The sequence below is a fragment of the Lipophrys pholis genome (assembly GCF_963383615.2).
Source record: "Lipophrys pholis genome assembly, chromosome: 22".
NCBI lineage: Eukaryota > Metazoa > Chordata > Actinopteri > Blenniiformes > Blenniidae > Lipophrys > Lipophrys pholis.
This window is the reverse complement of record NC_137644.1, coordinates 941,755-958,134: the sequence shown is the minus strand read 5'-3', so window position 1 is coordinate 958,134 and position 16,380 is coordinate 941,755. Positions and strand designations below refer to the sequence as shown.

At 45.3% G+C, this 16,380-nt stretch overlaps 1 protein-coding gene across 1 annotated transcript in view; it reads right to left on the bottom strand.

The window, feature by feature from the left end:
- LOC308127026 (DENN domain-containing protein 5B-like) overlaps positions 1–16,380 on the bottom strand; it is a gene marked incomplete at its 5' end in the record, with an annotated part of 106,611 nt that overhangs the window by 12,458 nt on the left and 77,773 nt on the right. Inside the window, 3 exons of the mRNA XM_080491769.1 lie at positions 293–414; positions 6,048–6,176; positions 9,507–9,588. Coding sequence (XP_080347895.1) covers positions 293–414; positions 6,048–6,176; positions 9,507–9,588 — 333 coding nt within the window. The remainder of the gene's footprint in view (positions 1–292; positions 415–6,047; positions 6,177–9,506; positions 9,589–16,380) is intronic.

Sequence of the window (16,380 nt, the reverse complement as noted above, 5' to 3'; positions counted from 1 at the left end):
TTTATATGGACCCGTGTCTGCAGTAAAGATTTATGATTATTATTATTATTATTAGGGGCCGAGCCCTACATAACGCCTCTGAAACATAACGCCTTAACTGCTGTTGATCAAACATTGAATAATCTATTCTGGGGTTCATATATTTATAAATCTGATTCTGATGGTGCCTTTACAGCGATGAACATCACCGCATGTCACTGTTATCGTCATATGGAAGTACATTTATGATTAAAATAGACACCATTTAGCATTGTCAGGAACATTTCTTGTAGCTTTGAAACGGTAAACTCACTGATGGTGGTGAAAACGTTGGTGAAGCAGAAGTAGTCCACGGCATTGAGGGACAGCAAGTGGAAGAGGAACTGCTCCTTCTCCTCCTCACAGCGCAGGAAGGCGTACCGCTTATACAGCTTTCTGCAGACCAACAGTCAAAGAACAGCTTCATGAACCTGATTACCTCCTCAGGTTTCAGTCTATGAGGTCACTCGGTTCTGGCAATGCGTGTAAACCATTGGGACAAACAGCGCAGGGAAAGAACATGCAAACTCATCGTAGGGTTCCACCAGAACCAGGATTCCTGTCCTGTGCAGTGAAGGTGCAAAGCAATACCAGCTGTGTGCAAACTATACCGCTTCAGGAGTGCTCACACTGGGTGTGTACAGGTGTGCCTCAGAGTGAGAACCTAAGGCCCAGACACTCTTTCTGCAGCCAGAGTAAGCGTGACGTCAAAATCGCCATCCGCCCCTGTGAACTAGGGTCTGGAGATCCTCCGTCTCCCCGTCTGAACAATCACAATTTAAAAGCAAGTAAAGACAGATGACTCAGAACTCCTGGAGTGAAACATAAACTGCTTTAGGAAATGAGAAGAACGCCACAACGAGGAATTGAGATGTTTCCGGGATCGTAATGTTCCGTTCTGGAACACACGGAGGTGAGCGCAGAGTGTAGTATGGATAGAATGGTGTGGGCAGTAGCAGCCCATACACAGTCTGTATTGTGTGTGTGAACTTCAGCAGTGTGTAGAGACTGACCGTGGCTGATGGAGCTTTGTCTGATTATCATGTAGTGTCCTTTTTACTTTTTCCTTCCAGGTACTTTCCAAGTGTTTTGTGAACATGCAAGCACATTTCCTCAACATAACCTCTTTAACATAACTTGCCTGGCCTTACTACTTCCTACAGAATGAGCAATAACTAGCAGTTACCAGTATTCACTTAATGCTGTAAGAACCGGTGATGTGTGACGGTGACATTTAATCTGTTTCTCATATTCCAAGCAGTGAAACAATAAACTGAGTGGTTTCCAAGACATATTCCCTCGTGTTTAATTTGGTATTATCTTTTTGCACTACACTTTACATAGCAGGCAGAATTGTTATTTAAATTTAAAAAAAAAAATTCTGAGTATAATGAAATGTCATTTCTTTCTGGCTGTGCTTCAACTTGAAAAGAAAGTTTTTAAAATAGCTGAAACTGTATTTTGTATTGAACATAGAAGTGTATCTCCTGTGCCCTCATAGGCATATTGATGAAGCTATAAATGATGCGATATTATGACAATTATGGTGTCAAATGGCCACGAATCCCTATTTGCTTATAATATATCAGAAGGATAATCTTTAACTGATGTAGTTTAAATATCTTTTGACAGGTAAGACAGTAAAAATAAATAATCTATGTACAGAGTAGTTTTAAAAAATTGTGCAGATCTAATGTAGATATGTGTCACTGTTTTCATTATATTACCAAATACATTTTTCATTACAAATATCTTTCTTATATTTTCTGATTATAATATTGGAGATATTATTGTACAAAGGTAGAATTTTTATGAAAAAGTTTAAAGCCACAACATGAACCGTAAAAAAGGACTTGTCTAAAGATGTGTCACTCTAAATATACAAGTATTTAACATCAGAAATACACTGCTAATATCGATCTTATACAGAATGATTAGAATAGAATATTATCACTCATCATCATCATCATCATCATCATCATCGTTCTAACACTGTTAGCAGCAGTGAAATGTTGTGACAGCTACCTCAGTGAAAGCAATAGAAAGAAACACACACACTCGTAGAAAACTATAATACAGAGAGATAAGACATAAATATTAAAATATGTACAACCAAGAAGTATTTACAAGTAGTGCAAAATGGAGTGTAGCAGCTGTGCAAATTGTTCAGTGCACAATTATTGCACAGTGTGTGTGGACAGGGGCGTCCAGTTTGACATTGGATGGGGGGGTAGAAGCTGTGCTTGTAGTGGTTTGTTTTCGTTTTTAGAACCCGGTTCCTTTCACCGGAGGGGAGAGGGGGGTACAGGTGGTGTCCAGGGTAGGCGGGTCATTGGAGATGGAAGTGGCCTTCTTCTGGAGTCCACTGCTGTAAATGTCTTCACGGAGAAGCAGTGTGGTTCTAATGATCTTCTCAGCTGCCCTCACAACCCGCTGCAGGTTCCTCCTGTCCTCTGCAGTGAAGCAGGTGAACCACACTGCAGCAGGAGGTCAGCAGGCTCTCGGTGGTGCCCCTGAAGTTCACCAGCAGGGGTTGGGGGAGGTGAGCCTGCTTTAACTTCCCCAGGAAGAAAAGTCTCTGTTGTTGGGATTTATGGTTGGTTATTCGCCTTAAATTACTGTAAGTAATAGATTACTGAAAGTAAAGAACCCCTGCAGTGTCTCTAGAGCCCCTTCTGACCATTTTTTAACATGTTGGACATGTTGGTGTTTTTCTCTCCGCCAGAGGCACGTAGCCAGGTTGTGAGGTGAACCAGGTTGTGAGGTGAACCAGGTTGTGAGGTGAACCAGGTTGTGAGGTGAACCAGGTTGTGAGGTGAACCAGGTTGTGACCTGAACCAGGTTGTGAGGTGAACCAGGTTGTGACCTGAACCAGGTTGTGAGGTGAACCAGGTTGTGAGGTGAACCAGGTTGTGAGGTGAACCAGGTTGTGAGGTGAACCAGGTTGTGAGGTGAACCAGGTTGTGAGGTGAACCAGGTTGTGAGGGGAACCAGGTTGTGACCTGAACCAGGTTGTGAGGTGAACCAGGTTGTGAGGTGAACCAGGTTGTGAGGGGAACCAGGTTGTGAGGTGAACCAGGTTGTGAGGTGAACCAGGTTGTGAGGTGAACCAGGTTGTGAGGTGAACCAGGTTGTGAGGTGAACCAGGTTGTGAGCTGACCTGCCCAGAGGGGGGAGCAGCTGTATGCCTCATTAATGTTAGCAGACAGCAGGTCAAGGGTTCTCTCCTCTCTGGTGGGGCAGTTTACATCCTGGGTGAAGGGCGTCAGTGTGGAGGCACTCGCTTGTTGGGTCTGTAACTGGGCTGTTGTGGTTTGGATGGTGTTGCAGGCAGATGTGGGATTAGCATAGGACAGAACATAAACAGCCACAATGATAGTGTGGGAGAACTCAGGTGGCAGGTAGTAAGGTCTGAGACCAACAGCAAACAGTTCAGTGTCCAGACGGCACATTCTTTGATTGTGATGTGCGTGGGATTATACCAACCATTGTTTAGGAGAACAGTTTAGCGCCCTTGGTGTAATCCCGATCCGCCCGGACCACCTGGAACCCGGTGATGGTCACGTTGTCATTGGGAATGTCAGGGTGCAGCCATGTCTCAGAGAAGCACATTAAAATACACTCCTTTGACTCTGGGCCAGTTCAGTTAATTCGTCCATTTTACTGGCCAGCAATCTAATGTTTCCATGACAACAGACGGGAGACGAGGTTTAAAACACCTCTTCTCCTCCACCTGCTGTTGTCTCCGATGCTGTGGTCCAGCTCGCTTTTTCCAGTGTATTGTTTTCCCTCTGCGTCCGAAGCAGAAGTGGGAGGTCCGGACGGTCCGGACGGTCCGGATGGTCCGGACGGTCCGGACGGTTCGGATGGTCCGGACGGTCCGGACGGTCCGGACGGTTCGGACGGTCCGGATGGTCCGGACGGTTCGGAGGTCTTGCCATGCTTAAGCCGGTTGGCTTTCATGCTATCAGCTGATCTCTGGTGTATAAATGCCAGTCGGCCATGGGAATGTAAACAAATACTCCAGTTGCAGACAAGATATACGCACACGCACACGCACCACCACAGAATCCAGTATCTTCACATTAACTGAAGACAGAAGCCACCACACAGGCCTGGAATCTGCTTCTTTTCCTAAACTCACCTGTTGTTGCTCCTCAGAGTCACCTGGCTTATTTTTCTTTGTAAATCTGGAATTTACTAGGTTTCCCTGTTCGAAATTTAGCGGGTGTCTGATTTAAAATGACGTTTAAGAGAAGCGCCCCCATGGTTCAATGGTGAAGACAAGAATTGCATGCAGGTCGGCAACTTTACTAAAGTGAAAGAGATGATTCACCCTCATGCACAAATTATACTTTAAAAGTAGCCTCATTTTACACATGAGCATTGTGTTTGCCCATTCTCCATAGCTTTTATCTGGTGTTTCCTCTTATAATCTCAATATCTCTGGCAGGGATGTACTGTACTTTAGCCTCTCATGACCTTATCTTGGATTAAGAAGTTATTGAAGATCAATGGATGGAGAACTGAATGCATCAGAAGGTTCTTCTCTCAGCACGTAGTTGTGGACAAACGACCGGTTCAGGTCTATTTCCTAGACCCAGATTTAAAGTAGAATGAAAGAAGAAAAGATGTCACTTTCGAGCTAATGGTTTCTATCTCTGCAGTACGTAAATATGCAAAGAAAGGTTCTGATTACCCTATTGCTTCAATACAACGTTTTGGTTACTCAAGCAGTTTGGATTTCATTTGCCGCCAAAGCTCCCAACGCCAAATCCCACCGCCTGCCTCTTCTCCAAATACATTGGAAAACCAAACGCCACGGCCCGGAGGAATGTTGTAGAGAGATTAAAACAAAAACTCACTTGTTTGTCCCATCAAGATCTAAAAATCACACACTGACACCCCTGACCTAGATCCAACAGAAAGTCTGCAATTTGCCTTTGTGGCCACGCCAGAACTTTAATATTCACCATCAAACAGGACGTACACTGTAATTAAACGGGTCCTCGCACACTCACGCACATCGGAATGTGTCGCATGTCGAGGTTTTGTGCATGTATGCCTCACTTCCTGTTTCCAGCAGGTGGCGCTATGCCCAATAGTTCAGGTTGTGATCAGATGTGGACTCTAATGCAATTTGTAAAGTTTCAACCATAACAGAGCAAGTACACCTCACTTCCTGTTTCCAGCAGGTGGCGCTATGGCCGATGGTGGTAGTTGTCATATGGCTGTGATCAGATGTGGACTATCATGCAACTTGTAAAGTTTCAGCAAGAATGGAGTATGTCTGCCTCACTTCCTGTTTCCAGCAGGTGGCGCTATGGCCGATGGTCGTCTCTCTTGATAGTGATCAGATGTGAACTATCATGCGTGTATGCTAATTAGCGTGGATGGGCTCCCGGGGCCTGGCGAGTGTGCAAGTTTCACAAAAAGTTATGTATGCGAAGGCCCTCAAAAAGGTCCTATGCTCTGCCGGTGCTCAGACCCTAAATACCTTCAACATTGTCCGATCGGGTTCAAACTCTACAAGTTGTATTAGAGTCCATATCTGATTAGAGCCATATGACCATGACAACCATCGAGCATAGCGCCACCTGCTGGAAACTGGAAGTGGCATATAGATGCTTGGATCTGGCTTTTCCCCGTTGCATGAGAGGTCACACCCGATCACAGCCATAAGACCGTTACAAAGATCGGGCGTATGCCACCTGCTGGTAAGAGGGCCGTACTGAGCCGCCCCGGGCAGGATGCTTGTAGCTTTAAACACACACAATAGTTTTCCTGTTTTGACATGATGCAGGATGAGATGTGGGCTGGTTTTTATTGAGCTGTGTCGGTTTTACGTTGTATGGGCTGAAAACAGTGAGTCCCACTTGGCAACCCTGGTGCTCACATGCGTGCCACCTATATTTACTTGTGTCATGTAATGTGGACGATCGTGCAAAAAAACCCGGATATCAGCAAAACATCGGAATTGAGCATGAAGACCTGCTTAGTAAGTGTCCTCAGTGTCCTCAGTGTCCTACCTGGTTAAGGCTTGTCTTGTCAGCAGCTGTTTGAGGTGCTGTGACAGCAGCTTCTTCTCCAGGGACAGACGGATCCAGGCTCGCGCTCGACCCACGTCTGTCTTTATCGCGGACATATTCTGGATGTGTCTGCAAAGACGAAATGAGACGAAGACAGTCCGTCGACATACACAGTTTAATTTACACTGAAGCAAAATCCACAGATTCCCTCGGAGTCCTTTCAGCAACACAGACATTGTTCCGTTACAAAGACATGCAACCGCAGGCCGTGCTGTCAGATTTCATCATGTTTCAAATCCAATTTCTTCAACTAAGTTTTTTGCATGTATTGCACAGAAATAGTTTAATGGAGGTCTTTGTTTAATGAAGTACTTTCAGTAATCTATTACTTACAGTAATTTAACGCTAATAACCAAAAATAAATCCCAACATATATATACATGGTTACTGTGTGGTACGCTTTACTAATAACTTTGGTAATATTTATTTGTATTATTTGTATTTAATGTATTATTTATAGTTTTGTGTATTTCATGAGGCTATCATTTCCTGTTAAACCGGTGGTGCCCCTGAGGTTATCTGATGCCAAGTTTGAGTTTAAGCAATGTGATTTTTATTTAAAAAAAACAAAAAAAACATGCAATCTAAGGCTCTGTTTACACCACAACGTTTCACGTGACAACACCTAATCCGCTAAAAACAAAGGAGAGTGTTTCCACTGCAGCAGCGGACACAGACACAACGATGTAGTTAGTCTGCCGGGCCACTGGAGGGCGCTGTGGCTTGATTTTGTAATGAAACTACACAGACGTGTGCAGAGAACAAAACACTATAAAGGTGAAGAAAATGGAGAGAACCTGACATCCTAGTGGACTGATGAGGAACCGGATGATATCAGGGAGAGTCTCAACTATTAAACTACTGATCTGGACCATAAAACTAGAATATGGACCGCGGGGAGTACCACTACGGGTCGTACCGCTACGGGTCGTACCACTACGGGTCGTACCACTACGGGTCGTACCACTAGGGGTCGTACTGCTACGGGTCGTACCACTAGGGGTCGTACCGCTACGGGTCATACCACTACGGGTCGTACCACTACGGGTCGTACTGCTACGGGTCGTACCACTACGCGACCGCCATGTTTGTTTACAACTGGATGAGCAGGAGGGGGAGATGAGCAGTAACAGGCTCTGTAGCCTCCATCAGTCTCTGCAGGAGGGATTAGCACAGTGAAAGAATCTTTCCACCTTGAGAGCCGGATTAAAAACTTTGTGGATACAGTGGATCAGAACACTGGTGTCGTGTAAACGGACCCCCCAAAGTGAAGAACGTTTTGCTGATACACTCTAATTCGTTGTCGTGTGAACGGAGCCTGAGATTCTTCTTTCCACTGTGATTATGTGTTGTTGAATAGTTTCTACAGCTTTATGCCCACATGTTTTCACCAACTCCCAGTACAGATTTAACATTAATGTTATTTCACTTGCAAAAGGAGCTCGTCTTTCTCTGCTGTAATTCACTGTTCAGTTAGTAATTAGGGACCGAGCCTGAAAGGGGCTGGAGGCAAGGACCATATTGATTTTGTAATGTTTATTATCCTTTTTTCTTCTCCGGACGCGTCATTGAGCCCAAATGTGAGCCCCTAAACACGTTCAAAAGCTCACCAAACCTGGCATGCTCATCAAGACTGGCAAAAACAATTAAGAAAATGTAAAAATGAACTCCCAGAGGGCCAAAATCTGCTTCCTTGTGCCACCTTGAAACACTAAAACGGCCACAGCGGCCTGTAGGAATGTCGTAGAGATCAAACCAAAACTTAATTGTTCGTCTCATTAAGACCTAAATCACCCACCGATACCTCTGACCTAAATCTAACAGGATGTCCGCAATTTGCCTTTCAAAATAGGAGTTTCACCCAAAAAAGGCCCTTGTGCAAACGCTTGTATCGGCTTCAAAACACAATGAAATGACAGAGGAGACGGTTCTGCTTAAAAATTCAGTTCAACGTTTTGTCAACTTGAGCATTTTCGATTATATTTAGCCGTCAAAGCTGGAAACCCCAGATCCCACCGCCCCCCTCCTCTCAGCCAAACACAGGACTCTGACAGAACACCTCGAACAAGCGGCAACTGAGGCTAAACCGTGGATCTGATCGACAAAACGACCAGATCAGAAGTGCGACAAGAACCTGCCAAACAAGACGATGTAACACATGGAGGGAAAATTCCATAAAACATGACCTTTTTCACGAGAGAGAACTATGCTGTCATTTTCTTTTGGTTTCCGCGATTTCAAGCCACATTAATCATTGAGTCAGACGGAGCAGAATCGTGCGTCGGCGTCAAACTGCGCCTCCTAGTGTCTAAAGTTTACGTCTGACTGCTTCCAAACCCACACAGACTGAAAGACGACACATTTTCCTCTCAGGAAAGGATCATTTCATGAAAAGATTTACCCACAAACTGTGGATTCTGGGGAGTTGTTTCCAAAATAGGTCTCTCCCCTACTCTATGACATCACCAGCAGCAGCTGCGTCCGTCAGTGTCTCATCATTCACACCAGGAACTAAAACCATGTCCACCAAACTGTGACCACTTTACCTGCATGGCCCCACTTTACAAATAAAAGCCCCGAACTCCTTCAAAATATATGTCCTTGTTTATCAAAAATTACAACGTTGACTTCAAAATGAACATTAAGTGTTTAGCTAGGCTCGGGGTGAGCTGGCTTTCAAAATAAAAGTTCTTGTTTACAAAAATTACATTAAAAAATCTTACAAATTTATGTAACATTGTTAGCTAGGCTAGGGATGAGCTGGCATTCAAAATAAAAGTCCAAAACTCCTTCAAAATAAAAGTCCTTGTTTATTAAAATGACGTTAAAAATCTTACAAATTGATGCTACATTGTTAGCAAGGCCAGGGGTGAGCTGGCATTCAAAATAAAAGTCCAAAACTCCTAACAAACCTAAAAATGTCATATTTAAGGGTGAGCTAGATTGAAGCGTAGTTGATTTTCAAAATAAAAGTCCCTTTTTGTTAAAAACATTACAAATGTATATTTGATCAAAGTTTAAATGGGCCAGAGGCCACGATTGGGCCCGACCCCGATGGGCCAAAGGCCAAAGTGCAATGCCCTGACCAAGGCTGCTTGTTTTGTGTTATGACTGCTTTTCTCATTAAAACCTTGGTGGACAAAGTAGGAACAGCAGGTGCTTTCATTGCAAACTGATCTTTTTTGGGAATCTTTACATTTTGCAGGGTCATCCCTTGACACAAAGTTGGACCCTCTGACGAGTCTGTTTTGGCCTGAGAGCCACATGTTTCACCTCCTGTTCAAGTGGATCCTGAGTTCTAAAAGTTCTAACACACAGTTCAGGTCAGAGGTCAGTGATTGATGGATGGACGGATGGACGGACGGACAAATGGACAGACAGTGACTGATGGATAGATACCTCATGTCCTGTATGAGAGAGACACGTAGAAACGGCATTGCTATGGAGCAGTCGGACTTCCTCCTCTCATGAACTTGAGACTCTGTTGAAGAAAGGTTTGAAATGAGTTTGGGAAAAGTTACAGAGTGAAGATAGTTTGTGGGCTTGGTCTCCCCTTTCTGAGGATTCAAACATTCAAAGCACAGGACACTTGTTATTTCTTCCACAAACACACTTCTAATAATTCTTTCCGATCCAATAAGGGCCTTGGCTCGACCTATTGCTGCAAGCAGCTCTGACTTGCAGAACTCCGACTGGGAATGTCAGTCAGCAAATGAATGTCTAATAAATATCTAATGAAAGGTGACATTTTGGGTCAGTTGGAGCATGGATAGGTTCTGTAAACCCCACTCCCTCTTTCCAGCAGGTGGCGCTCTGTGCAATGGTCATCATCGTCATATGGCTTTGATCACATGTGGACTCATGCAACATGTAAGATTTAAAGGAGACATATCATGCTTTTAAATCCTTCCTTTTTACATATAAATCATACAGTTGTGGTCTATACAACGCGAAACTGCAATGCTTGGGTCTGAATTCCTCATTATTAGAGCTCCACAGGCCCCTTTTCTACCCCTTTTCTGATGTGCTTCTGAGAGCAACTCGTTTTGGGGCGGTCTCTTCATACCCCGCCTCCTCTCCAGGTTGCAGAGGTGACACTCGGTTCAACGCCACCCTGTTCGGCCATCTTTGTAGTTTGATAGAACAGATACAATTATCTAGCGGCGCAGAAACTTTATATTCACACATTATTTACAAAATGTCAACAAGGGAAGATTTGTCCATCCAGCCATACATGTTGGAGCCAGAGTCGGACCCGGCGGAGCCAGATGAAAATGACCATGATGCACCTGAAGAACAACGTCTTCATATGGATGTAACGCAATGGTGTGTTACTATATTTACACTAACTTCTCCATCCATGCCCACTACTACAATACTGCCTGTATTACAACGACTATTTAACACAGAAGTTACGTTCTAATCTAAAACGAGCACACAGCGCTAACATATGAAGACGGTGCAACTGCTAATGCTAACAAAACAATGACAGGGACGTCTTATCATCACACTTTTTAGCGTTATATACAGCTTACCGAAGTGCTCTGTTCGTCGTCTCCATAGATAGAAGGAACTGACCGCTCAATCAGACCAAGTCTTTCGGCAAATCCTTCTTTATCCTGGCGGAGGTTGCTGAAGCAGTCGTCCTTAAAGTGATTCGCGCACACAAAAATGACCTTACCCACAGATGTGGGTACATTTCTGTGAAAAATAAAACTCAACCAGGCACTTGGAAAAGGTTCTGATGCTGGGAGACGGTGTAACGAAGCTTGTGGGTTACTACATCCAACAACCGAACATTTCCACTTATCCTCTCGTAACTTCGGTTGGACTACACAATCGCAGCGAGAAACAAAAATGGCGGATTGCTCGAAATGTCGATGTCCTAATTTGGCAGTTCCGCTGAGAATACTGTGACGTCATTGTTCAAAAAACGTAATAGAGAATAGAAAAATCGAAACCGATCGCAAAATATGACCAAAACAGAATATAAAGATATCAACGGAGCACCTGAAGAGACTACTTTGAACTTTTCTGTACTTCTAAACACTCTAAATATACAACAAAATGCATTTAAGGGCTAAAAAAGTGGATTTAGCAGGATATGTCCCCTTTAAGAGGGATCAGACCACATACACCACACTTCCTGTTTCCAGCAGGTGGCGCTGTGGCCGATAGTGGTTATTATCATATGACTGTGATCACATCCGGTCTCTGGTTCAATGTATTAAGTTTGAGACTTGGACTTCCTGTTCCATGCGAGCGTGGCCACAGCCACGTCTTCAAGCGGCACTGCGACTGAGAATCCTCTTCTGGCTGTGAGGAGGGCTGGACTCTGATGGAAAGTGTAAAGTTTGAGCCAGATCAGACCATGTTGAGGGCATTCACACTGCACTTCCTGTTTGATGGCGAATATAAAAGTTTGTGGCGTGGCCACATTCATGCCCTCAAGTGGTGCTATGCCTGAGGCCCTGCCCACACGTCACTATTAGTATGGCTCAACACGATATGGTACACATGCCAGGCCTCTAGGGGGTGCTGTGACTCACCAAATACACCAGATATACAGAAGAAGAAATGGAAAAAAATGTGAATGAGGAAGAACTCTTGAAGACTCCTGCTCCTCCTCGTTCTCTATAAATCCAACATATGGCCTTATTAAACCCACTAGCATCAGTAGCTTCTGCGGCACGACCTGGAGGATGTAGTCCACCATTGTTTTTGTCATGTGATGTCGCAGAGCGGGCTGCGGTGGGGTGACATCATCGTTTTCTGCAAATGAGCCTCTTTGGCCATCCACACCTCAAAGCCAAGCCGACGTTCTAAATGTTTCCTACACTGGAACCCCTAAAAAAACTAAAAACATGTTTGGGCTCCTGAAACGCCGCACCGTGTGGAAAAAATGATATGTGTACATGAAACAGCTTTCTTGTGTGGACAGGCCCCCAGATTGGTCACATGGCTGTGAACCAGATCCAGGGAACCAAGTACAACCTGGAGACAGTATTTCAAACTCTGGAAGTAAAAGATCTCGCTCCCGTCACTCCTCCGCTACTTCACGCTCTTCTGCACGCTGGAAGGCTGAAGCTGAACTGGCAGCTCAAAGAAAGACACTGCGGAGGAAGAGGAGAGACTGAGGAAAAGAAAGGAACAATTACAGTTGAACGGTGAAATTGCTGAAAAAATGGCAACATTGAATGTGATGAAGGCTAAAAGCAGCATCGTCAGTGGAGGTTATAAATCATAAGCCTCTGATGGGACGAACTTTTATTTTGAAAAGAAACAGCTACAGCAGCAGCGAAAGCCACAAACTCTCAAGGTAAATGCTCCAGAGTTCATTCCATCTCTCCCTGGGGGGCACAGACGTGGCAAAGCACCTCCACCTAAAGAAAGAAAGACCATCATGTCATCTGGACCCGATGTTACTCAGCCTTCTGCTAAACTCCAGCACTCCAGCACTCCAGCACTCCGTTCAACAGCCTGAGATCCACCAACTCAGCTTGTCAAGACATTTTGTGAAAATCCTGGACCACCAAACAATGATGGTGTATTTGAACTAATGAGAAAGCAAAATGAAATGACATCACTTCTCATGCAACAGCAATGAGTGTCTGCTCTGCCAAAAAGAGAAATCCCAGTATTTGACGGCAATACTCTGAAGTACCACATCTTGATTAGAGCATTAGAAAATGGAGTGGGATGCAGTACACACAACAACTATGATGGACTGTACTTCCTCCAACAATATACAAAAGGACATGCTGCTGAGAAGCTGCAAACACACTGATGCAGAAAGAGCAACGGCTTTATTAAAGGAGCCTTACGGGAATGAGCAGAAAGTATATATATATATATATATATGGAGAGAGCACTATCATGGCCTCCAATCAACTCAGAGGATGTAAGAGCTCTGCAGGAATATGATCTCTTCCTTCACAGCTGCTGCAGCACTATGGAAGATGTGCAGGACCTACACGACCTGGACACACCTTCCAAAATGCTCCACATTAAATCAAATGCTCCACATTAAATAAAAGCTGCCAGACAGAATGAGGGACCGATGGAGGAGTCATGCCTGTGACCTACAAGAGAGGTCTGACAGGAGAGTACGGTTTCATGACATCACAACCTTTGAGGCAAGGCAGGTGAAGATCCTCACTGACCCGGTGTTTGGCAACATACAGGATGCCCCCACAGTGCATAAAGCTGTGAACCAATCTAAACCTCAGCTCCGCCCGGGAATGAAAGGGACCAGCTTCACCACCACTGGAGACCCGGTGGAGAACAAATGTCAGTCTGGAAAGAAGAGCAAAGGTACTCACCAACCCACCGTGCTGTAAAGGAGCACACTCCCTGGAGTGGTGTGAGAGAATGGCTCACAAAGAGAAGAGAAGCTTCTTGAAGGAGAGTAGATTCTGCTATAGCCGTCTGTGCAAAGAATGTCGTAAAAAGATCTCCTGTTCAAAATGTGGCCTGAAGCACCCGACTCTACTGCACAGGGACAAGGGGAGAGCTGACCAGACTGAGAGGAACAGCACAGCGTCTGTGGACAACACCCTGGTCTGGAGTGGTCTTACAGGGGCTGGAGAGCAGAACTGCAAATGTCCTATTGGACCAGTCCAGGTTAAGGCCAGAAGGGGCAGTAAACTATCTGTACGTATGTTTTCCTGAGCAAGGCACCAAGGCAGCACAGCGGGTTTCTGCACGGAGGATTTAATGCACAAACTCCGCCTCACTGGAAGAAAGACCGATATTCTTCTGAGAACGATGGGCCAGGAAGAGCTGGTGACCAGCTATGTTGTGCCAGAGTTGGAGACTGCTGCACTAAATGGTGAGGAGTTCCTCAATGTGCCAAGAGCATATCCACAGGAGTGGACGGCAGTATATCGAAGCAATAAACCAACGGAAAAGGATCTGGCCACACCTTAAGCACCTCTCATTACCCCAGAATGAGCTGCTCATTGGAAAAATGTCTGTTGTCCTGCTGCAAGAAAAGAACAGAGCTGCAGACAAGTAATCCTCAAAGCAATCTCAAAATGGACCAACAGATGAAACCAGAAGAGGAAATGAGAACATTTAAGAAAACCTTTGAGCCAATCCTTCTCACTGTGGAGGAGATCAGTGAGGCCGAGCTTGCTATTATGCATTTCTGCTTCTCAGAGGAGATCAGGAGTGTGGAGAAAGGAGAAAATATAAAGAAATCCAGTCGCTTGTATACGCTGTGTCCAACGCTGGAAAATGGCCTCTTGCGGGGTGGTGGCAGATCATCAGATCATCTATGCCAGCGGAGTCAAAACATCCTATTATTCTCTCCAAAAAGCTCCACATCTCCACCCTGCTGCTCAGACACATCCACCAAGAAGTCGGGTATAGCGGCAGAAATCACATGCTGTCCAAACTCCGTGAGAAGTATTGGATCACAGGGGTGAGTACTGCAATTAAGAGTGTTCTATCAAAATGTACACTATGCAGAAGCCAGAGCAGTTCCCCAGTTTGCCAGCAGGTGGCAGACTTGCCTAAGGAGAGAATCCACCCAGACCAGCCGCCATTCGACTGTGTTGGAGTGGATTATTTTGGCCCATTTGAGGTGAAAAGCAGGAGTATTGTGAAAAGATAAGGGGGACTGTTCACTTGCCTCGCTTTAAGAGCTGTTCACATGGAGGTGGCACCATCGCTGGACACCAATTCCTTTATTAATGCTCTCAGGCGCTTCATCGCCAGCAGGGGCCAGGTCCAGGAACCGCACTCCGATAATGGCAAAACATTTGTTGGAGCAGAACGAGAGCTAAAAGTGGCTGTTGAACAGTGGAATCAGACACAGCTCAATGACATGCTGTAGCAGTGGACCTTTAACCCACCAGCAGGCTCACATCAGGGAGGAGTGTGGGAGAGGCTCATTCCTTCTCAATTCTACTCTCAAAGTACAACATCTCCACGAGGAAGGCCTTCATACGGTACTTTGTGAGGTTGAGGCCATGATCAACAGCCGGCCCATCACCAAGGCATCCACTGATCCCAATGACCTGGAGGCGTAAACACCAAATCACTTGTTGCTGCTGAAGAACTTCCCTTTATTGCCACCAGGGGAGTTCCAGTCTGCTGACCTTTATGCAACAAGAAGATGGAGACAAGTTCAATACACAGATCCTTTTTGGAAACGGTGGAACAAAGAATACTTCCCTTTAATGCAGGAACGCCAACGCTGGGCAGGAGTAAGGAGAAATCTCATTCCCGGGGATATCCTCATTGTTGTGGATAATACTGCTAATCGAAACTCTTAGATCATGGAACGAGTATTAGAGACTTTTCCTAACAGGAAATCATTCGTCCGTCACGTCCAGGAGAGGGAGGAGAGAGGCAGTTTGGGTAGTCGCAATTTTTGTTGATCGCTTTGCCTTATTTTGCGGTTTTCTTTTCTTCATCCATTATTCATTCGGACAGTATTGTCGCCCTCGGTCCGTGTCCTTTCGTCAGCTGTGAGAGCTGCAATTTGTCCAGTACAAACGCAGCGCAAATGATTGGGACTGTTTTCACAAAGTCAGGAGGAGGACGCAGCTTCACGGAGGTGTGAATCGCCTGCTGACAGCCTGGAGGAGCTGCTGCTCATCGTTTTGATGCCGCGGTCAGAGCCGCTCTCCTCGGAGAGCTGGAGTTTTAAAACGCTGACGCTTGGCTGGAGAGAAGCCGCTTCGCTGTGCAACGGCTTTGCTAACATCCACGTTGCTGCGTTGCTTTGCTAACATCCACGTTGCAACGTTGCTTTGCTAACATCCACGTTGCTGTGTTGCTTTGCTAACATCCACGTTGCTGCGTTGCTTTGCTAACATCCACGTTGCTGCGTTGCTTTGCTAACATCCACGTTGCTGTGTTGCTTTGCTAACATCCACGTTGCTACGTTGCTTTGCTAACATCCACATTGCTACGTTGCTTTGCTGACATCCACGTTGCAACGTTGCATTGCTAACATCCACGTTGCAACTTTGCTTTGCTAACATCCACGTTGCAACGTTGCTTTGCTAACATCCACGTTGCAACGTTGCATTGCTAACATCCCCGTTGCAACTTTGCTTTGCTAACATCCACGTTGCAACTTTGCTTTGCTAACATCCACGTTGCTGTGTTGCTTTGCTAACATCCACGTTGCTGTGTTGCTTTGTGGTGTTTTGAGTGTAAAATCCCTCCAAACAGCAACATGTTGCCATGAAAAGTTGGATAGCACAGTGCTACTTCCCTAGCCTGCTCGCTGGCTGCAAACTGTGGACTGGATTTCCTG